General features: G+C 43.3%; 1 protein-coding gene across 10 annotated transcripts in view; it reads left to right on the top strand.

Moving 5' to 3' along the window:
* Positions 1-24,988, top strand: part of LOC137347765 (astrotactin-2-like) — a 1,864,757-nt gene that overhangs the window by 1,352,773 nt on the left and 486,996 nt on the right. For all 10 annotated transcript variants that reach the window (XM_068012699.1, XM_068012698.1, XM_068012697.1 and 7 more), the window contains 2 exons: positions 9,242-9,375; positions 19,565-19,713. In XM_068012699.1, the coding sequence (XP_067868800.1) occupies positions 9,242-9,375; positions 19,565-19,713 (283 nt within the window). The remainder of the gene's footprint in view (positions 1-9,241; positions 9,376-19,564; positions 19,714-24,988) is intronic.

Raw genomic sequence — 24,988 nt, 5'->3', positions numbered from 1 at the left:
AAAACTGGGCATCCATGAGGCGCTGTGGGCCATCAGCAGCAGCAGAATTGTACTCATCCACAATCTGCAACCTCATGGCCAGGCATATCCCCCACTCTACCATTACCATCAAGCCAGGAGACCAACCCTGGTTCAATGAAGAGTGCAGGAGGGCATGCCAGGACAGCACCAGGCATACCTCAAAATGAGGTGTCAACTTGGTGAAGCTACAACCCAGGACTACTTGCATGCCAAACTGCATAAGCAGCATGCAATAGACAGAGCTAAGCGATCCCATAATCAACGAATCAGATCTAAGCTCTGCAGTCCTGCCACATCCAGTCGTGAATTGTGGTGGACAATTAAACAACTAACTGGAGGAGGTGGCTCCACAAATATCCCCATCCTCAATGATGGGGGATCCCAGCACATCAGTGCGAAAGATAAAGATGAAGCATTTGCAACAATCTTCAACCTGAAGTGCCGAGTTGATGATCCATCTCGGCCTGCTCCTGAAGTCCCCAGCATCACAGATGCCAGTCTTCAGCCAATTCGATTCACACCACGTGAAGAAATGAGTGAAGGCTCTGGATAATGCAAAGGCTATGGTTCCTGACAACATTCTGGCAATAGCACTGAAGACCTGTGCTCCAGAATGTGCCGCGCCCCTAGCCAAGCTTTTCCAGTACAGCTACAACACTGGCATCTACCCGGCAATGTGGAAAATTGCCCAGGTATGTCCTGTTCTCAAAAAGGAGGCCAAATCAAACCCGGCCAATTACCACCCCATCAGTCTACTCTTGATCATCAGTAAAGTGATGGAAGATGTTGTTCACAATGCAATCAAGGGGCACTTGCTTCGCAAAAACCTGCTCAGTGATGCTCAGTTTGGGTTCTGCCAAGACTACTCAGCTCCTGACCTCATTACAGCCTTGGTTCAAACATGGACAAAAGAGTTGAACTAAAGAGGTGAGGTGAAAGTGACTGCACTTGACATCAAGGCAACATTTGACCGAGTACGGCATCAAGGAGTCCTAGCAAAACTTGAGTCAATGGGAATCGGGGAAAAACTCTCTGCTGGTTGGAGTCATACCTAGCGCAAAGGAAGGTAGTTGTGGTTGTTGGAAGTCAGTCATCTCAGCTCCAAGACATCACTGCAGGAGTTCCTCAGGGTAGTGTCCTAGGCCCAATCATCTTCAGCTGCTTCATCAATGACCTTTCCTCCGTTATAAGGTCAGAAGTGAGGATGTTCGCTGATAATTGCACAATGTCCAACACCATTCGCGACTCCTCAGATACTGAAGCAGTCTGTGTAGAAATGCAGCAATATCTGGACAGTATCCAGGTTTGGGCTGATAAGTGACTGGCAATGATTTTCTCAAACAAGAGAGAACCTAACCATCTCTCCTTGACATTCAATGGCATTACGATCACTGAAATCCCCACTATCAACATCCAGGGGGTTACCATTGACCACTGAAACTGAACTGGAGTAGCCATATCAATTCTGTGGCTACAAGAGCAGGTCAGAGGCTAGGAATCCTGTGGCGAGTAACTCACCTCGTGACTTCCCAAAACCTGTCCATCATCTACAAGGCGCAAGCCAGAAGTGGAATGGAATACTCTCCACTTGCCTGGATGGGTGCACCTCCAACAACACTCAAGAAGCTTGATACTATCCAGGACAAAGCAACCCACTTGATTGTCACCCCATTCACAAACATTCACTCCCTCTGCCACGGACACAGCGGCAGCAGTGTGTACCATCTACAAGATGCATTGCAGCAATGCACCAAGGCTCCTAAGACAACACCTTTCAAACCCGTGACCTCTACCAACTAGAAGGACAAGGCCAGCAGATACATGGGAACACCACCACCTGCAAGTTCCCCTCCAAGCCACACACCATCCTGACTTGGAACTATATCGCCGTTCCTTCACTGTTGCTGAGTCAAAATCCCCTTCCTAACAGCACTGTGGGTCTACCTACCCCACATGGACTCAGCGTTCAAGAAGGCTGCTAACCACTACCTTCTCAGGGGCATTTAGGGATGAAAAATAAATGCTGGCCTGGCCAGCGATGCCCCCATGCCATGAATAAGTGAAAAAAAAAGAAATGTCTTTTGGAGGGACCATACCAATCAAATGCTCTGGCAGTATGGCAATGAGGTTTTCAACTGGGAATGGTTTTACATGGTGAGAAGCATGTATCCCCTAAACCACATAGACGGTACATTTCCAGCTTTACCAACAGCTTCCAGCTGAAATCTATTGAAGTGTGGAAAAACCTAATCAGCCTTTACAAGAGGCTTCATTTCCAGTAATAAAGAAGTCTTGCTACAATTGCACAGGATTTTAGTGAGACCACATCTGGTATACTGTGTGCAGTTTTGGTCTCCATATTTAAGGAAGAATACACTTGCATTGGAGGTGGTACGGCGAAGGTTCATTCGACTGGTCCCTAGGTGAGAAGGTTGGAGGGTCATCCTGTGATGAAAGGCTGAGTAAATTGGGCCTTTATTCTCTGGAGTTTAGAAGAATGAGAGGCAATCACATTGAAGCATACAAGATTCTGAAGGGGCTTGATAGTGTAGACCTGAGAGATTGTTTCTGCTCGTTGGGGAATATAAAACTTGGGGGGACAGTCTCAGGAGAAGGGGCCGATCATTTAGGACTGAGATGAGGAGAAATTTTTTCACTCAAAGGGCTGGATTAGCATGCCACACATCACGGTGGCGTGCTTTGAACTCGGCGGCCTTCAGGCATGAAGCTCCACTGCTGAGCCCCTGAGATATTTCACGCGAGGCTCATTTAAATGGAGGGGCAGAGTGGCTGCCCTGATGATGTAGAGGGGGGTGGACGCTCTGTACCCAGCAATGGCATCCGGCGCTACTGCACAGGCGCAGGCACTATTTTTAAAGGGCTTCAAGCCCCTCGGGTTCATTAAAATTTTTAAAGGTACCGGCTCCCAGAAATAACAAACAAAATGTGAGAAACACTTCCAATCCCCTTTCCAACCCCCACACTGATATATCAATTTCTAAAATAACCCACCTAACTGAAAAATCAATTTGTCAAATTACGAACTTTAACCCCCCCCCCCCCCACCTTCAAAACATTTAATCCTCAACCCCTTCCCAACATCCCCACAACCAATAACAAATGTTTTCCCCATTCCACCACCCCCACCGCCCTGATAATTTCGGTCCCCCCCCCCTCCCCACCAGCGTCTCACCTCGGAATGCTGTATGACGTTCCAAAGGCACACGAGTTCCGGCCGGTAGCCATAATATCAGGAAGGGGCAGTCACCGGGATAAGTTAAGTAGATGTGAATTAATTTGAATTAATTTTACTATTTAAATGAAGGCCCTGCCGCTCGGCAGGGGGAGGACTGCACTGAGGCTTCGCCGCTGCCAGTAAAATGAGGCAGGGCCTTCTCGGCGTGGGGGTCGTGATGGGCCACTCCTGCAAGTATTTTACGGGCCCCCTGACACAACCCCGATGTCGAAGAGCTGGTAAAATTCAGCCCAAAGAGTTGTGAATCTTTGGAATTCTCTGCCCTAGAGGGTTATGAATGCTCCATCGTTGAATACATTTAAGGCTGGAATAGGCAGATTTCTGTTCTTTCAGGGAATCAAGGGATATGGGGAGTGGATGGGAAAGTAGAGTTGAAGCCCGAGATCAGCCATGATTGTATTGAATGACAGAGCAGGCTTGAAGGGCCATATGGTCTACTCCTGCTCCTATTTCTTGTGTTCTTGTGTGTTGCAGTCACAGCCCACACTCATTCAACCTTGCTTGTATTGTTATGAAATTGCTTCTATTTTTAAAATATTTTTGAGGACTCGTGTTTAAAATTGTGAAAATGGATTCATTTGGAAGACTGAAGCGATTCCATAGATGCTGAACTTTTTTTTAAAAAAGGTCACTGGAAGGACTTGAGATTTTGTTTAAAAAAACCCTTACTGGATATCACATGTCTTAAGCTAAATAAAAAGCAGGAGCCTTAGTGACTAGGGGGAGTTGTTTACAGAGAAATGACATGTCAAGATTTATTATTTTTTTTTTAGTTATTTAGAGATACAGCACTGAAACAGGCCCTTTGGCCCACCGAGTCTGTGCCGACCATCAACCACCCATTTATACTAATCCTACACTAATCCCATATTCCTACCACATCCCCACCTGTCCCTATATTTCCCTACCATCTACCTATACTAGGGGCAATTTATAATGGCCAATTTACCTATCAACCTGCAAGTCTTTTGGCATGTGGGAGGAAACCGGAGCACCCGGAGGAAACCCACGCAGACACAGGGAGAACTTGCAAACTCCACACAGGCAGTACCCAGAATTTATGACAGTCAAGAGTTGGTTTCATTTTGGATATTGTTTTAAGTCAGTTGTGGGGTAAGCCTGCTAAGGGAGAAGCAACCACCTCATCTTTTTCCACCTCTAAGAAACCCTGAGAATCCAGTGTGATAGCTGAAACCCCGCATTTCGCCTGGAAAGCCTGCCAGACTAATCCTCGACGTGGCCTATAGAGAACTGCTCCCGAAAGATCCCAGTGACAGCTGTCAACGCATATTTGGGATGCCAGGATAAAGGGACCACTGATATTATTCCATTTCTTCTCCTTTTCCTTCTAGAATTAACAAGTATTTGGCCAAAGTTTTTTTTTGTCTTTTTGTAAAGAGATCTCTGCAGAGAAAACATTTATTTTTTTCTTTAACGTGTGCGTGCGTGTGTGGCTAATTTAGAAGGGAACATTCATGTTTCAATCTGCATGTCAATGATTGCATCTTTACTGAATAAATCTTGTCTTATAATAATTTAATAATTTTTGTTGCTTATTGGATTTTATTCTGAAATACAAGTAGAGTGTATAATTGGCCGTATCAGTAACTGGTTAACATTTAAATATATATTGTGACCCGTGGAGAAGTGGAACTAGAGAAAGACAGTGCACTCCTCTAGCCTCGGTCGTAACAATATCCATTCACAAAAAAATGATGCTGATGATTAATGTAAGACATATTTGCCTCTTCCTCTGCTTCTCCACCCCAAACCTGTAAAACAGATCTCTATGTCTGCCTTTTTGCTCAGTTCTAAACTCTGAATGCTTGGAACCATTTGTAAATGTTTAAGGAGGGGGAGAAAACACATATGAACTTTTGGTCTTACTTGTTAATAACTGCTGCTATGCATCTTTGAAAAAAAAATACATATAACTGGACAGCGTTGTGTTCCATATCATTGATTTTACGTTGCTGGTAGTCTGAATGATTCCGTTATACTTATGAGGCATGAAATGAATATGACAGAAATCCACCTATCCTCTCCACTAACCTGGCCGGTAAATACAAATGAATTCAAAATTAGCATGAGCCTTCTTCATTAGGTTGCATCATGAGCACACTTCATTAGTTTATTTACCCCTCAATACATTCAGGCACTGAAGCGAGATGATCCCAATTCCCTCTTGGCAACCTCATTTACACATGATGGTTCTCACTACCTTCATAGGGCCTTAGGGAAGATTGAGTTTCAAATTAAGCATCTCTGGGATATACACACATGATACTTCACTCCCTGCAAAGGATCTGAGCAGATCTACATTGCGTCACTCATCTGCCTGTAAGCACCTCTCATGCTCACAATTAAGGATGCTTTTGCAACAAAGGAAAACTGCTTCACACGAAGCTGTCCCTGTGCAAATGATTCTCTGGTACTGCTACAAGCTCTTTATTCCTACTTTCAATCCTGTGTTAGTTCTTATTATATGCAACACTTAATTTGTCACACTTACATTGTTCCATTTTCATTAGACTCTAATTATACAGGACACAAGACCTGCTTTTGAAATACATAGAAATTTCCCAGAAAACACCATGAATATCTGTGAATTTGACTTGAGGGAGACCACAATTCTATTCCATCCCTGATCATTTTTGTCAGTAAATTTAAGCGTGAGCTATGAAAGCTGACTTGGCACACAACATATAATATAGCATAATGTTACACAGTAGGAGAAAAACCACATTTTTATGTATATCTCCTTCATATTTGATCTCTTCATAGGGTGGAATGAATCTGAGCTTAACATTAAAGATGTTATTTGTCTGCATTTCTGTAAGAAAGGAAAAACTAACTTATATTTACATACTGCCTTTCATGACCTCAGGATGCTCCAAAGCGCTTTACAGACAATGAAGTACCTTTTGAAGTGTAGTTAAAATTCAGTTACATTTAAATTTGAGTGTAAAATATGCAGAATGTAACCTTTCTGGATTCATTGGCTTTATTTTGAATGCAGATAATCATGTTCCCTTTTTTGAGCCCTCCATTTCAATAACTAACATTATAAATTCACATAACTTTATTACTGCCATTGCTCTCATGTAGGAAAGGATAACTATTGAATTTGTCAAAACAAGTTCCATGATTTCAGATAATTACATAAGTCATTTCCTGGCATTGCGCTGTTGCTGAGGAGCTTTTCCCATCAGCATTACATACCAGAAATTCAGGTGCACCATTTTCTGACCTCTTATATTAACAGTCGGAAAATTGTGTGTTTTGCGAGCCCATCTTTCCACCATTGCAGCCAATGGCTTGGGCTTCTCGTCAGAGGGATAAAGATTGAAATTTGCTCCTTGTATGCTAACCCAAAATTTAAACAAAAATGTTATTGGTCATTTTTTTCTGATCAATTCAAACAGCTCAATATAGTGTCACAATAGCTGGGCTGTTTTTTTAAAAACAATTCAGCAAATCTCTGACATGTTAGTTCCTGGGATTGTCCTACAGAGAGTATTTCTACTAATGTTTTTCACTTCATGTTGTATAGGCTTGGGGCAGTGTGGCACTAATCCACACTTTTGTCCCTACCTGTTTAAAAGTCGATTGGTATCATGTCAAACATGCTTTGAGACAACATGCCTTATCAAGCTATTCTTGGGGAAATCCATGGTTTTGCTCTTTCTTATTGGAAATTGAGCTGCGTTTTCAGTCTTGCAAAGATCTGCATATTGGTAGAATCATATTAAAATTCTTCATCTTGTGCAGTCTCTGTGGCCAAAGTTGCAGACAATGATCCAAAGGTGATGTGCCATTCCTGATATATTTTTCCTGATTTCCTAGACCCCCAGTTATGCCAGCTCCAAATTTCACTCTGAAGGTATGGAGTTCCTCGCCCAGCCCAGTTGCTGATTCAGATCAATTCCCACAGTTCAATTCTGCCATTTATGCGACTCTATTTATTTTCGGTTTCTCATTTTAATCTACTGAGTCATATGGATTCCAGGAAGCTTTTGCAAAAATACTTGGCATTCTGCAATTAGCTTCATGCTTTTTTTCTTCCATTTACCCTTGTTTATATATTGCATCGCTAGCAATAACACCATCAACATCAATTTGTATTTATATAGTGTCTTTAATGTAGTAAAATAACCCAAGGTACTGCACAGAAGTGTTGCCAAACAAAATTTGGCACTGAGTCAAATAGCCACAATTGAACATTATTTGTATTTTCAAACAGCTAATTTATTCACAAAAAAAGCAGCGCTTACTTTGTTCTTCAATTCTCACCACCATCCCCAACACCCCTACCCTTCAACTGGTATATTTAGCCTTTTTGGCAGGTTTTATCTTGTGAAATAACCAGACAAATCATAATTGTTGCTCTATTCTCAAAAAACGGTTTTATCAAGAAGATGTGTACGTACTGGTGTTCTTATTAAATGTTTTCAGGTGTGTATTCTAATTTTCTCACCAGTGTTAATCAGTACTGTGGAATATGTTATTGTTCCCTGCCTCCGCCAGTCTAATAGCCTACTTATATCCCACTGTTTGTGTTGATACAAAGTAGTCACAACAAATGTGTAACATAATTCAAATGTAGAGTTACTCAATTCAAAGTCCAACATCATCTCCGAAAGGTATTCTCCTAGTCGTGGGCTATGCACAACCCACAGTACAACTGCAAACTGTGGGAAGTAAATTTAAAAGTTTCCCAACTGATACAAAGGATATGTGGCAACTTTGTAAACTTCAGTTTTTGGTCGGTAACATTAAAAAGAGAGCCAACAGCCCCTTCAGCTTTGTGGTAACATTAACATTCAACTAGCATTTGGATGCCAGCCATTTGCCTATATAAGTGATACCTGTTGTGTAATGATGCCTATTCCGTGCAACTCTTTGCATACTACCGAATCTATCCACATTGTAGTTTAAGGGACCCTTTGTGCTCATTACTTTGCCTCGTACACTTTCCACCATTCCACTCATTTATACTGATATGAAAGTAAATATGTAAATGTCAGAAAAACATACTTTTTTGAATATTACCACAACTCTTTTCCAGAATTTGTGGCAACCTCCTAACATCTTTGAGCAATACATTATACCTAAAACCGTCTGAAAACGATCACAGCAACAGGGCTGATGGAGAAATAAAGCCTGCAATATTGAGCATTGATCATCTACAAGTGTAGCAGTTTCAGATAAAGCTCCTCTGCACACTGCAGTTTTGCCCCTTCAAAATAGCCATCACTATACGAGACAATAAATAGCATTACAGTGTTTCTCAAGCCAAGATTAGTCTGAGAAATGACTTTTTAAACATATCATCTGAGCAAAGTGTTTTCATTAAAACCAGATTGCTATTGGAAGTGCTACTTAAACTGGTCAAGGTTACAGACCACCTATTTCCAAATGTCAGTTAAACATGCAGCCAACCACTGAGTAAATATCTCCCTACACGGAGCAACTTCCCATTTGCTGTATGTTGAAACATGTGCAGGATTGTTTGCTATAAGTTTCCCCCCTTTATTTTTGTGTTTACCCAAAAGCAAGTGCACAAATAATTAAGTCAGTATGTGTTCCTTAATTCAGAGGTAACGTGACACCAATCTATTTGAATGAACTGTGCTTTGATTCTGCTAAATTGCCTGTTGTCATGCAATGTTTTTCTAACTATAAAAATGTGGATTAACCAAGAAATACAGGAGGGCAGCAGAGAAAATTGGATGTTACCAATTTCAAAGATGATGGGTGCTGTTTGTCTTTAATGCTAATTGTGACTTGGAAATACATATGATGTGAGATGGCTTATTGATTCCTGTTGGGGATTAGATGTGCATTTTGGAATCTATGTTGCCCTTTTGCTGGGATGTTACATTGCAGGAAATGAGACGGTGACTCACTTACTGAGTGGAGTTTTAATGCTTTTGCCACCCACTTATTGTGATTGTTTTGCAGACCTTCAAGACTGCACTAATGAGCTCCTATTGGTGCTTGGGGAAGGGTGATGTCATTGATGACTGGTGCAGATGTGACTTGAGTGCATTTGATGAGGATGGACTCCCAAGCTGCAGCCCGTTACCTCAGCCTGTGTATGTATCTTAATCTCATTTGTAATCACCTTTGAATAAGGTTTTACAGATCCCTGATGTTGCAAATCCTAGTGGCTATAAAGTTTCATAAGATACCACCACCGTCTGAGCTCTTTGGCGCAGTTGTAGCAAACTTTGGAACACAAATGAGCCAGCAGGATCAAGTGTAACATTGATTTAAATGCACATTTTATGATGTAACCCTGTTATTTTTAGCAATATCCTTTGATTTATAATACCTTGCTTAGTGCATTCTTTGTTCTTCACCAGGAACACAAGTTGAGGGGTTAGCAGGAAAGGGCATTCTTATTTATTTAATCTTAAATCAAAATTTGTTTTTAACCTTCCAGTACTGGATGAGCAGAAATTTCCTTCAATTAAATATTGGGAAGACCAAAGCTGTTGTCTTCAGTCGTTGCTGCAAATGCTATTCCCTAGCTCCCGACTCAATCCCTCTCTCTGGCAACTGTCTGGGGCTGAGCCAGACTGTTCGCAACCTGTATGTCATATTTGACCCCAAAATGAGCTTTTAACCACATTGCTGAGCCATCACTAAGACTGCATATTTTCACCTCTGTAACATTGCCTGACTATGCAGCTGCCTTAGCTCATCTGTTGCTAAAACCCTCAGCCATGCCTTTGTTACCTCGAGACTTGACTATTCCAATGTACCCCTGGCTGGCCTCCGACATTCTAGCCCCCGTAAACTTGAGTTCATCCAAAACTCTGCTACCCATGTTCCTACTCATACCAAACAATTGGCAAAAGAACCAAAGAGGAAAACCATTTTTACACAGTGAATGGTTGTGACCTGGAATGCACTGCCTGAAACTGTGGTGGAGGCAAATTCAACCATGGCTTTCAGAAGAGAACTGGATCAGCACCTGAAGGGAAAAAAATTGCAGGGCTACTGGGAAAGGGCAGGGAAGTGGGACAACTAAATTATTCTTGCAGAGAGTCAGCCTGACTCAATGGGCAGAATGACCTCCCTCTGTGCTGTAATCATTCAATGATTCTAAGAGTTCCATTCACCCATCTCCCCTGTGCTCGCTGGCCTACACTGGCTTCTGGCTAAGCAATGTTTCAATTTTAAAAGTCTCTGTCTTCAAATCTCTCCATGGCTTCGCCCCTCTGTAACTCTGTAATTGTTTCTGGCCCTACAACCCTCCAAGATATCTGCACTCATCTAATTCTGGCCTTCTCAGCATCCTAGATTTTAATTGCTCCACCATTGGTCACCGTGCCTTCAGCTGGCCAAGCCCTAAACTCTGGAATTCCCTCTGTAAACCCTTCCAACTTTCTTCCTCTCTTTGAACAGAGAAACAGAGCTAACGTTTCAGGTCGATGACCTTTCATCAGAACTGGCAAAGGTTAGAAATGTAATAAGTTTTGAGCAAGTGAAAGGTGGAGGGGGGGGGGGGGGGGTGGTGAAAAGAACAAAAGGGAACGTCTGTGATAGGGCAGAGGACAGGAGAGATTAAATGACAAAGATGCGGTCTCCTCTACATTGGGGAGACCAAATGCAGATTGGGTGACCGCTTTGCAGAATACCTCCACTCAGTCCACAATCATGACCCTGAGCTTCTGGTTGTTTGCCATTTTAGTTCGCTACCTTGCTGTCACGCCCATATTTCTGTCCTCGGCCTGCTGCACTGTTCTATTGAGGCTGAACACAAGCTTGAGGAACAGCACCTCATCTTCTGATTAAGCACTTTGCAGCCTTCTGGACAGTGCTGAGTTCAACAATTTCAGTCCATGACCCAGTCTCAAACTTGTTTTTAATATTTTTACTTTTGATAGAGCTGTTTATTATCCTGCCATTAACACTCTCTCTGGACAAATGCTTTATCGTTTACTACAACTATTACCACTCCCTTTGCCTTTTGTTCAGGCCTTATCACAGACCTTCCCTTTTGTTCTTCTCTCTCCCCACACCACCCACCCCCCATCGCCCCCCCCCCCCCCCCCCCCCCCCGCGCCAATCTCCCATCTCCCACCTTCCGGCCTTCACTTGCTCAAGACCTATTACTTTTCTAACCTTTGCCATTTCTGATGAAAGGTCACGAACCTGAAATGTTAACTCTGTTTCTGTCTCTCCACAGATGCTGCCAGACCTGCTAAGTAGTTGCTGCACTTTCTGTTTTTATTTCATATTACCAGCATCTGCAGTATTTTGCTTTTATTCTACTTTCTCTTTCCTTCTTTAAGTTGCTCCTTAAAACCTGCCTCTTTGACCAAGCTTATGGCCATCTGCCCTAATATCACCTTATGTGGCTTGGTGTCAAATTTTGCTTTATAACACTTCTGTGACATGCCTTGGGATGTTTTATTAGGTTAAAGGTGATACATAAATACATGCTGTTGTTATTAACGCTCTGCAGTACAGAGGACATGTGTTAATTATAATATATATTTTTTAAAAATGGCTCAAAATGATTCTCAAATGCTGATGGTATTTTCTTCAATGGAGCCCTGAATATTTTAAGATATTCTGAACCACAACCTCTATAATGCAGCCATTGTATAAATTCACATAGTTGAGAACAGCAAGACTCAAACCTGAAGACTATCAGAGATCAATGAATTTCTAACATTATACACCACTGTGGAGGTATCTCTGAGCATAGAAATGTGTGACCTAATCACAGATCAATATCAGTATGTATTGGACTTCAGGGACTGGTTTATAATAATTAAAAGCTAGACTAATAATGGCCATGAAACCATTGTCGATTGTTATAAAAACCCATCTGGTTCACAAATGTCCTTTAGGGAAGGAAATCTGCTGTCCTTATCTGGTCTGGCCTACATGTGACTCCAGACCCACAGCAATGTGGTTAACTCTTACATGCCCTCTGAAATGGCCTAGCAAGCCACTCAGATATACCTAACCGCTACAAAGTCAATAAAAAGGAATGAAACCAGATAGACCACCCAGCATCGACCTAGGCACCGGAAACGACAATGGAAACCCCAGCCCTGTTGACCCTGCAAAGTCCTCCTTACTAACAACTGGGGGCTGTGCCAAAGTTGGGAGAGCTGTCCCACAGACTAGTCAAGCAACAACCTGACATAGTCATACTCACGGAATCATAACCTTACAAACAATGTCCCAGACACTGCAGTCACTATCCCTGGGTATGTCCTGTCCCATTGGCAGGACAGACCTAGCAGAGGTGGCAGGACAGTGCTCTACAGTAGGGAGGGAGTTGCCCTGGGAGTCGTCAACATCGACTGTGGACCCCATGAAGTCTCATGGCATCAGGTCAAACATGGGCAAGGTAACCTCCTACTGATTACCACCTAACGTCCTCCCTCAGCTGATGAGTCAGTACGCCTCCATGTTGAACACCACTTGGAGGAAGCACTGAGGGTGGCAAGGGCACAAAATGTGGGGGGACTTCAATGTCAACACCAAGAGTGGCTCGGTAGCACCACTGCTGAACGAGCTGGCTGAGTACTAAAGGACATAGCTGCTAGACTCGGTCTGCGGCAGGCAGTGGGGGAACCAACACGAGGGATAAAACATACTTGACCTTGTCCTCATCAATCTGCCTGCCGCAGATGCTTCTGTCCATAACTGTATTGGTAGGAGATGAAGTTCCGCCTTCACATTGAGGATATCGTCCATCTTACTGTGTGACACTATCACCGTGCTAAATGGGATAGATTTCGAACAGATCTAGCAATGCAAAACTGGGCATCCATGAGGCGCTGTGGGCCATCAGCAGCAGCAGAATTGTACTCAACCACAATCTGCAACCTCATGGCCCGGCATATCCCCCACTCTACCATTACCATCAAGCCAGCAGACCAACCCTGGTTCAAAGAAGAGTGCAGGAGGGCATGCCAGGAGCAGCATCAGGCATACCTCAAAATGAGGTGTCAACTTGGTGAAGCTACAACCCAGGACTACTTGCATGCCAAACTGCATAAGCAGCATGCGATAGACAGAGCTAAGCGATCCCATAATCAACGAATCAGATCTAAACTCTGCAGTCCTGCCACATCCAGTCGTGAATGGTGGTGGACAATTAAACGACTAACTGGAGGAGGTGGTTCCACAAATATCCCCATCCTCAATGATGGGGGAGCCCAGCACATCAATGCGAAAGATAAGGCAGAAGCATTTGCAACAATCTTCAGCCGGAAGTGCCGAGTTGATGATCCATCTCGGCCCCCTCCTGAAGTCCCCAGCATTACAGATGCCAGACTTCAGCCAATTCAATTCACTTTGCGTGATATCAAGAAATGACTGAAGGCACTGGATACTGCAAAGGCTATGGGTCCTGACAATATTCCGGCAATAGTACTGAAGACCTGTGCTCCAGAACTTGCCGCACCCCTAGCCAAGCTGTTCCAGTACAGCTACAACACTGGCATCTACCCGGCAATGTGGAAAATTGCCCAGGTATGTCCTGTACACAAAAAGCAGGACAAGTCCAACCCGGCCAATTACCGCCCCATCAGTCTACTCTCAGTCATCAGTAAAGTGATGGAAGGTGTCATCAACAGTGCCATCAAGCAGCACTTGCTTCGCAATAACCTGCTCAGTGACGCTCAGTTTGGGTTCCGCCAGGGCCACTCAGCTCCTGACCTCATTACAGCCTTGGTTCAAACATGGACAAAGAGCTGAACTCAAGAGGTGAGGTGAGAGTGACTGCCCTTGACATCAAGGCAGCATTTGACCGAGTATGGCATCAAGGAGCTCTAGCAAAACTGAGGTCAATGGGAATCAGGGGGAAAACTCTCTGCTGGTTGGAGTCATACCTAGCGCAAAGGAAGATGGCTGTGGTTGTTGGAGGTCAATCATCTGAGCTCCAGGACATCACTGGAAGAGTTCCTCAGGATAGGCCCAACCATCTACAGCTGCTTCATCAATGACCTTCCTTCAATCATAAGGTCAGAAGTGGGGATATTCACGGATGATTGCACAATGCTCAGCACCATTCGCGACTCCTCAAATACTGAAGCAGTCCGTGTAGAAATGCAGCAAGACCTGGACAATTTCCAGGCTTGGGCTGATAAGTGGCGAGTAACATTTGCGGCACACAAGTGCCAGGCAATGACAATCTCCAACAAGAGAGAATCTAACCATCTCCCCTTGACATTCAATGGCATTACCATCGCTGAATCCCCCACTATCAACATCCTAGGGGCTACCATTGACCAGAAATTGAACTGGAGTAGCTGTATAAAAACCGTGGCTACAAGAGCAGGGCAGAGGCTAGGAATCCTGTGGCGAGTAACTCACTTCCTGACTCCCCAAAGCCTGTCTACCATCTACAAGGCACAAGTCAGGAGTGTGATGGAATACTCTCTACTTGCTTGGATGGGTGCAGCTCCAACAACACTCAAGAAGCTCAACACCATCCAGAACAAAGCAACCCGCTTGATTGGCACACCATCCACAAACATTCACTCCCTCCACCACCGACGCACAGTGGCAGCAGTGTGTACCATCTACAAGATGCACTGCAGCAACGCACCAAGGCTCCTTAGACAGCACCTTCCAAACCCACGACCTCTACCACCTCGAAGGACAAGAGCACCAGATGCATGGGAACACCACCACCTGCAAGTTCCTGTCCAAGTCACACACCATCCTGACTTGGAACTATATCGCCGTTCCTTCACTGTCGCTGGGTCAAAATCCTGGAACTCCCTTCCTAACAGCACTGTGGGTGTACTGACCTCACATGGACTGCAGCGATTCAAGAAGGCAGCTCACCACCACCTTTTCGAGGGGAATTAGGGATGGGCAATAAATGCTGGCCTGGCCAGTGACGCCCACATCCCATGAATGAATTTAAAAAAAGAGCAGATGGTAATTTGGAATACTTCAGCTTCAAGCCACACATCCAGCCTGCGCCCATTAATTCCTATTTTCCTATTTAACAGTCTTGACTGATCATATTTTACTTCCTTTACTTTCTGCTTAATGTTCTTGATTCATTCACTTTCCTTTTGCCCTTGATCAAATAGGATCAACTTCTACTAATATCCTGGAGTCGGAATCAGACAGAAGTTAAAAGACAGATGATGAAGATAGGAATAAATTGGGGAGACCAAACACAGACTGGGTGACCGCTTTGCGGAACACCTCTGCTCAGTCCGCAAGCAGGACCCTGAGCTTCCGGTTGCTTGCCATTTCAACACTCCCCTCTGCTCCCATGCTCACCTCTCTATCCTCACTCTGCAGCTGCAGTGTTCCAGTGAACATCAACGCAAGCTCGAGGAACAGCATCTCATTTACCGATTAGGCACAGTACAGCCTGCCGGACTGAACATTGAGTTCAATAATTTCAGAGCATGACGGGCCCCCCATTTTACTTTTATGTTTTTTTTTCTTTTATACACTTTTTTGTATGTTTATTTTATTTCATCTTAGTTTGTTCAGTTTGCTTACCCACTTTTTTTTTCATGTTTGTACTTGCTGCTGTTCAATCTTCAGTCCGTTAACACCCTATCTGTACTAATGCTTTGTCTTTCAACACACCATTAACATATTGTTTGATTTTGCTCCATGACCTTCTGATCAGCTAATCTGTGGCCTGTCCAATCTACACCTTCTCCTTTGTTATCTCTTGCCCCACCCCCACTTTACTTGCTTATAACCTTTGACATTTCTAATATTTGCCAGTTCCAAAGAAGGGTCACTGACCCGAAACGTTAACTCTGCTTCTCTCTCCACAGATGCTGCCAGACCTGCTGAGTATTTCCAACATTTCTTGTTTTTATTTATAGGAATAAAAGGAACAGTGCAAAGACTACAATAGGAAAAAAAGTACAAATATGACAGATAGATTAGGTGAAGGCCAAAAAGGAAGATCAACTCCATAAGTTGGTGCAGAAAGGAAGTCAGGAAAGGAAAAGAACCAATTAGTGAGGCAGGAGGGAAGATACAAAGATAGGTGAGGCAAAGATGAAGGAAAGTAAATGCAGAAAAAATAAAGCAAAGAAGTGAGAAAAAAAGTCATTGCATTGAAACATTTGAAAGCACTTTATAATTAATTACTTTCAAAGGGCATTGACTATTGATATGTACATTGAGGTGAACAACCATTATGTGCCAGCAATGTCTCACATACACAGAAATGGACAGTTAAATTATGTGGAATGGCATCAGCTTGGCACAAGTCCCGATATCATCACGCCGGACCCGAATTTTGTAAGTGGCAGATGGGAAGCCATGTGGGGGTGTCACTCGCCATTTAAGATAGTTAATGAGGCAATAGACAGCGAACTTACGGGCCCCTCTGGATTTAATGGTGAGCGCACAGGGGACACAGGCATTGGAGCCTTGGCAAGTTTCAAAGGGTGGCAGCTGCTGTCATTGCTGCACTTGGCAGCTGTAGAGTGAAGCATTTTTCATTTGTAGGTTGGAAGGAATTGGGAAGCCATTGATCTGGGTTCGAGCCACTGTCCCACCCCCCCCCCCTCCCCCCCCCCCCCCCGCCCCCATGATGCCATTGTGGACCTGGCAAGGGGGATTACTTAAGAGGGCCCTGAGAGGGGGTCAGGTGGGCTGCATTGCAGCAGTTAGTAGCAGGGTGGACCTGTCAGAATGGCAGAGCCCAAGTGCCATGGGCATCATTCATTCAGTAGGAGGGTCCTCCAGGGAGGAGGAAAACCAGAGAGGGAGGGAGGTGTGGATTTCTTCCAAGGATGCTGGAGGGTTCAATATTCAGAGGGTGCTGGAGAGTTCAATGTTCAGAGGATGCTTGCGGGCCTGACTGTTCAGAGGATGGTTGCGGGGATGAGTGCTGCAGCAAAGGACATTTGCATCAGGGCTTTGCTGCTGGCGGCTCTTTAAACATGGCGCCAGCACTTCCTTCCGTGCCAGGTGTTGACATGGCCGCTGCCTGAACGCCTGCCTCTGGGCACTGAGTGGTCAGTCACCCCACCTGCTGGTCACTCATTGGCCGGCCGGCGCTAAATCGCGATGGGAACGGGAGTTGGAGCGGGAGGGTTGTCGCCACCCGCTTTTGGTTCCGCCTTCCCTTTCCTGCCGGGTCCTGTAAAATTCTGCTCATTGGTTCAGAAAAAATCCTTATTCTTTTTCACCTAGGGTCATTGGAGGGAAGAGTTAAGGAAAAGTAAAGGCTTGATGTTGACAGGTTTCTGAGATGTTCCTGGAATTCGCTGAACGTATTACTTTGCACTATTGCAAGTCTGAAATATCCCACTCTCTTGAAAGCTGAGTGTTGGAAGAAGCTGTTGTCTTCAGTCGGAGAAAGAGCAAAGCTTCTTAGGTGTTATTGAAGCCTGGAGCATCAGGAGTTCTGATGAAAGGTCACAGACCTGAAACGTTAACTCTGCTTCTCTCTCCACAGATGCTGCCAGACCTGCTGAGTATTTCCAGCACTTTTTGTTTTTATTTCATGTTTGTTTAATCTGTGCTTGTTGTTTTTGGAAATATAGCAGACTCAATATTATACCTTTTAAAGTACCTAGGCCCATGAGCATGGATACTTCTGAGTCCCAGATCAAGTTTTAAATTATCATCCTGCAGAGACTGTCCCCTAGGAGTGCTATGACTTCCACTTCTTTTACATCTTCTGGGTCAATAACTAATAGTAGGTCAAGAAGAGCATTGCTTCTCGTGAGTTCCTTGGCACACTGGATCATGTGGGGAAGGAGTTATCCAAAGTTCTTAATCCAAAGGGTAGTAGAAGTTTGGAACTCTCTTTCGCAATTGGCAGTTGACGTCAGCTCAATTGTTAATTTAAAATTTGAGATTGATGGATTTTGGTTAACCACAGGTATTAAGCGATGTGGGGCAAAGGCAGGCAAGCGGAATTAGGTCACTGATCAGCAATGATCTCATTGAATGTCGGAACAGGCTCAAGGGCTGAATGGACTACTCCTGTTCCTCTGTCCCTCAGGAGTCATGCACTATATCTACCAACTCTGACACTAAACCAATAAATTGGCACACAAGTGTGGCATAGATGTGCTAACAAGAAACGTGGTTTTATAGACAGTGAGTGCGTGTAGATGTAAGATATTTCATACATTATCATAGCTTTAGAAGTGATTGACCTGTTAAGTACTGCATTTATTATTTTTAACTTTAACACATCTTTTAATATTCAAGTTTCTTTTGTTCCCATCGCTGAAAGTGTCTATGCCTTTAGGTTTCCCATTTTTAGTTATATGGCTATATTTTGCTTTAACTTAATGGACTGAAATGTTGCTTAAATATGGCCCATGGTAGTCAATTATTCAGATGTTTCCGTTACATTGCAATTGATGAAGATCCCTTCCCTGAAGCTGTAAGTTATCAGTGATGCACGAGAAACAAATGTATAGGCATGATGTACATACCTACATCTTGTGGAGAATGTGTATCAATTGGTTAGCACTGCAGCCTCACAGCTCCAGCAACCTGGGTTCAGTTCTAGGTACTGCCTGTGCGGAGTTTGCAAGTTCTCCCTGTGTCTGCGTGGGTTTCCGCTGGGTGCTCCGGGTTCCTCCCACAGCCAAAGACTTACATGTTGATAGGTAAATTGGCCATTGTAAATTTACCCTAGTGTAGGTCGGTGGTAGGAAAATGGTGGGGATGTGGTAGAGAATATGGGGTTAATGTAGGATTAGTATATATTGGTGGTTGTTGGTCAGCACAGACTCAGTGGGCCGAAGGGCCCGTTTCAGTGCTGTATCTCTAAGTAAGTAAGTAGTTGTATACCATGCAAAGAATGCCAGAAAGTTGTACAAGTGCCATCATGGTGCACGGTCCTCTAACTGGACTTCTGTTATATCAAAATGGAACACTTTTTTGTTGTGAATCCTAGACTGGGGAACCTTAGTACAGGACTTCACCAAGAGTGGAAAAGGTGAGAGAGAAGATAAGGCAAATAAAGAAGTAATGGATAGGGATGCCAAATTTGGTTCTGAAAGCCCAATGGAGGATAAGGTAAGGTGTTTGAAAAGACTGGTTTAGCACAGCAGACAGTGCAATAAGCCTCAGTTTTATCACAGTGAGAATAGAGGGAAGAGAAAGGCATGTGAGATAAAGTAAAAGAAATGCAGAAATTGTGGGCACAAGCAATACAATTGCAATTATGCAATAAGTGGAAATAATGATACTTTGCCTTCTGGGAAGTGGGGCCTTAAGGAATGAAACTTTCAGCCCAAAGTCCTTTTCCCGCCTATAATACATGTCTTTATTTCTTTCATAACAAAGGTTGAGGCTCTCAGCAAGTGTAGAACCATCGAGTACTATGATAGGCTTGGAATGGGAGGATGCCCAACCTATGATAGGAACCAAGATAGCAGACTACATCATTCACTACAAGAAACTGGACGATTATATTGACCCAAATCTTTATGCAGGTAAGTGTTCAATTCTTTGAATAAGCTTTCACTGTACAAGATTATTCATTGAGAGCATTCTGACATGGTAGTTATCAATTGGAGTTAGTTGTAAACATTTTCATTGCAAAAAAAATCAAATCTGGATCGCAAATGATGAGTAGAATAAAATGACAGTTTTGATGAAAATATATTTCAAAGTATATCTGTACAGTAACATGTTGTGTAATATAATCTCATTTGATGAATTTTGTAAAGGCAACCTTATTGTGGAATTAAATCAGTAACATTAAAATAGTCTCCTTTGTGGCTGCTGCGTTTTTTGTTTTTTGGATAGAGTACCATTGCACTTGATTTTCGCTGCCTATCAGGTCATCAGGTGAAAATCAGTGCCAGGGTAGTTACTCTATCCAAAAATAACATTCATAGTCATGGTTTAATGTGAAGTATGGTGCCTTTGACCACCCCATCCCCTGTCCCCCCCAACATCCCATCCACAATAAGTCAAAGAGCACAGCCCGAGTACATCATGTTATTTAACAAAATCGTAAACTTTCTTTGTGGCTGAATTATATGTTGAGAACACTGGTACTTAATGTTCTTCCTCTGATTGTTGGGTGGAGTGTGTGCCAAGTGGTTTTGTTTTCATGTGTCACATCAAGGGTTGCCCAGAAATCGGAAGGGAGAATGCTGCATTACAAGCTATCATTTGTTGATGAAAAATAAGACTAGGACTCTTTTCAAACTTGTGGGAATGTACCATTTTACGTTTATTGTTGACATGTTGCATTTTATGTTTTTATTGATTTATGATCCTCCTGCAATAAGAGTGTCTGCAGACTTTCCTTTAATGTGATGTGGAGTTTGATTCTGCTTTGATTTGTTTTCTCTCAAAAATCGAGACAAATGCTGTGTCAACATTTAAAGCCAAAGGACTGATGCATGGTCTGACTATCAATAACTCATTTTTTTTTGCAATCATTTATAGTTTGCAGGCTTTAGTTTAAACTGACTGATTTGTATATTATCACTGTTTATCACCCAATGACTGGTATAAAGGGCAGGCATTTCATATAGTGTCAGCCGTCCCATCTCAGGATTGTGATCTCATCTCGGACGAGTAATCCCATGCACTTTCCTTGCTTTCTTTTCCCAAAATGCAAGAAAACACTATGGAGGCAGAGCTGTCCCAACATCCCCTGTGATAATGAAAATCCTCTATTAAGAATATAGGCCCTACAGACTCAACAGCAGGCTTTTTGTAGCACCTCTCTAACATCACACAGCTGGGCAGTGAAGAGAAAAACCAATATGGAAGATAAAAAATGGGAACGGTAGAAAAAGATGGGCAAAAGATAGAGAGCTGGATATGTTAACACCTCTTGACAAACTCTGGGCTCAGTGATGGATGCAGCTTCTCAAGTTTAATTAAATTTTCATTTGAGATGCACGGTTGCCTCTCAAATATACAGGTTGTGACTGAGAATTTTATATCACGGATTTGTCTGCCTTTAAGTTTCTGGTAACCCCTTGGATATTGATGGTGGGTGATTTAGAGATGGTAATGCTATTGAAAGTCAAGGAGAGATGGTTAGATTCTCTCTTGTTGGAGAAGGTCATTGCCTGACACATGTGTGACGCTTATGTTACTTGCTACTGATCAGTCCAAGCCTGAAAGTTGTCCAGGTCTTGCTGAGTGCAGGTGTACTGCTTCAGTATCTGAGGAGTTGCGAATGATGCTGAACATTGTGCAATCATCAGTGAACATCCCCATTTCTGACCTTTTGATGGAAGGAACGCCATTGATGAAGCAGCTGAAGATGGTTGGGCCCAGGACACTACCCTAAGGAACTCCTGCAGTGATGTCCTGGAGCTGAGATGGCCTCCAACAACCACAACCATCTTCCTTTGTGTTTGGTATGACTCCAACCACTGAAGAGTTTTTCCCCTGATTCATATTGACTTCAATTTTACTGGGGCTCCTTGATGCAACACTCCATCAAATACTGTCTTGATGTACAGGGCAGTCACTCGCACTTCTGGAATTCAGCCCTTTTGTCCATGTTTTAACCAAGGTTTAATGAGGTCAGGAGCTGAGTGGCCCTGGCAGAACCCAAACAAAGCATCAGTGAGCAGGTTGTTGCTGAGTAAGTACCGCTTGATAGCACTGTCGGCAATACCTTCCATCACATTGCTGATGATGGAGAGTAGACTGATGGTGCAGTAATTGGCTGGATTGGATTTGTCCTTTTTTTTGAGATCAGGATATACCTGAGCAATTTTCCATATTGTCGGGTAGATTCCAGTGTTGCAGCAGTACTGGAACAGCTTGGCTAAGGGCACTGCTAGTCCCAGAGCAGAAGTCTTCACTACTACAGCCTGGATGTTGTCAAGGCCCATAGCCTCTGCTGTATTCAGTGCTTTCAACCATTTCTTGAGATCACGTGGAGTGAATCGAATTGTCTGAAGTCTGGCATCTATGATGTGGGGGAGCTCAGAAGGAGGCCGAGATAGATCATCCGTTCGGCACCTCTGGCTGAAGATGGTTGCAAATGTTTCAGCCTTGTATTTTACACTGACATGCTTATAATAGAACAGGGTTTACTGAATAATTGATTGATTTCAGGGTGGTTATTTTAAAATGTTTAATTAATTCATTATTAACAGCACTCGCAGACACATGGTGTGATTGACTAATCAGGCTGTCAAATCCAAGTACAAGTTACTGTCCTACAAATGACATCTTTCTACTTTGGTCTGTGCTATATGAGAATTGGTTTATCCTTATCTTCAACAGTAACATTTAGGATCCTGTCAGGAATTATTTTTTGGAAGTGGCTCCTTTATAGTTTTGGTAACAATTCAAGAAAGTTTATGTGTGATTAAAAAAAACATGATTTATAAAAACAGATAGGCGGTGCGATAAAAATTAAACTGGAGAGATTACAGATGATCTTGGATTAGTGTGATCTGGTTGTAGAATTTTCATTAAAGAATAAACTGCAAAATAGTGGTAGCTTTGCAGTCATAGGGCTGAATTTAGTGAGCTCGTTTGGAGTGGGAAGGGAGGCGTGGTGGGCTGGAGAATAGCGTTAGGTGCCAGCCATCAAACACCTAACTATTCTAATCCCATTTTCCAGCACTTGGCCCGTAGCCTTGTATACTATGGCATTTCAAGTGCTCATCTAAATATTTCTTAAATGTTGTGAGGGTTCCTGCCTCTACCATCCCTTCAGGCAGTGTATTCCAGATTCCAACCACCCTCTGAGTGAAAACATTTTTCCTCAAATCCCCTCTAAACCTCCTGCCTTTTACCTTGAATCTATGCCCCCTGGTTATTGACACCTCTGCTAAGAGAAAAAGTTTCTTCTTATCTAAGCTATCAGTGCCCCTCATAATTTTGTATACCTCAATCATGTCCCCCCGCAACCTTCTCTGATCTAAGGAAAACAACTCTCACCTTTTCAGTTTCTCTTCGTAGCTGAAATGCTCCAGCCCAGGCAACATCCTGGTGAATCTCCTCTGCACCCTCTCCAGTGCAATCACATCCTTCCTATAGCGTGGTGCCCAGAACTGTACACAGTACTCCAGCTGTGGTCTAACTAGCGTTTTACACAGCTCCATCATAACCTCCTTGCTCTTATATTCTATAAGCCTCGGCTAATAAAGGCAAGTATCCCATATGCCTTCCTAACCACCTTATCTACTTGTGCTGCTGCCTTCAGTGATCAGTGCATCCTCTGTCTACTGATCCTCCTCAGAGGTTGAATTATGTCCGTCCTCTGCTGGAGTCTCCTGCGTACGCTGACCCGCATGAGAGAACACAAACATGTATGTGTTAGGCTGTGCAGATCTCGTCATGCCAACCATCTGTGATGTGGGTCTCTAGAAGTGAACTGTGTGGCAATGGAAAACAATCCTCACTCTATTGCCTAGAGACTCCAGCCTCACTATCAGCTAGTGAGCAGCCACCCTGCCTCCCCACTAATTCAAGCACCCGCCTCTCAGCCGTCAAGAGATGCCGAAGATCTGGGATGCCTCCGTCTGTCCATGATGTCTCCCTGCTGTTATGGGCCTTCTTGATCTGCAAGTGGAAAGAAGGAGATAGTCATACTTCACAGAGAGAGCACCATGTCAGCTGTGCTAGTAGCAGTCCCTCGTCCACTACTGACATATCCTATATAGTTCATCTTCCTGTCAGCTCTCGGGAGTTAATGGGTGTGTGCTGTGAAAGAAGGTAGCCTGTGGCTGCAATGCAGCCATGCATCTGTCAGGATGAGGTGATGCTTAACCCCCTTTGCCTGCGCCTTTGTGGTGTCTCCCTGCAGCTCTTCAAACTGTCTGCAGATGGTGGCCAGCGGTCATCCAGAGCTTATTTTACAAATTTCACGGTCTATGCAACTGTATCAGTTTTACAGTCTTGCAATGTACAATTTTATTGCTGAAGTTTAAAATAAAGACATTTGCTTTGCTTGTTTTGACTTCATGTTGGCAGTAAAATGAGACTGCATTAAGCGCTTGGCGCTGTCTGATAAACAGTGATCCTGGTAAATGTGTGAAGAATAATAACAGATGACCACTTAATGCCGAAGCTCATTGTACAGTAACATCATTGTTTCTTCAGGTTGTTAATCTGTGGTAATAATTGTTATCAACAAATGCTTTTTCTCGCAGTTGTAGTTGACAGGAGGAGGGAAAGAGGGTCTTATGGTTTTGTAGAATCGACAGTTTAAATGAATGTTACTTAGGTCAGTTAATGGAGCCTTTATTGCCACAGTTGTAAGTTTATATGCTGGAAGATCTCCTGTAACAGCCAGTGGGGTATTTGCATTTAATGTATGATGTGTTCATACACATGATTCCATTGTATATGTTCAAGGCCAGTCAGTACTTTTTATTTAGCTGTTTCTGAGTAAATTGTTTTTCTGATTTTGATTTTTTAAAAATTCAATGAACCAGTCACGATTTCTAGAATCAACTGGTAAGGGGATATTATCCTTGAGTACTCAGAAATAGTGTATATTTGTGTCAGGAAAGGAGAAAGCTTTGAGTTAAATGTGTTGAGCCTTTTAAATAATGGCTGTTGTTATGGGTGAAGTGATCTTATCAAATGTGACCTCTAAAAGAGTTTCACTGGAGACATTGCTATGGTGCCTCCTTACATTGGACCTTCTAACAGTGTGCATTCCACCACCAGTCATGGAAACTTTGAGCTCTTTTCCCATTAATTATCCTCATAAGCTGTGGACTTAGAGTGAATTGCCCCAGCCTTTGTTTGATTAATCTTTTGATAAAA

This window comes from Heterodontus francisci, chromosome 32, assembly GCF_036365525.1.
Source record: "Heterodontus francisci isolate sHetFra1 chromosome 32, sHetFra1.hap1, whole genome shotgun sequence".
NCBI lineage: Eukaryota > Metazoa > Chordata > Chondrichthyes > Heterodontiformes > Heterodontidae > Heterodontus > Heterodontus francisci.
Note: the sequence above shows the minus strand (reverse complement) of the source record. Positions and strands in the feature narration are given on the sequence as shown.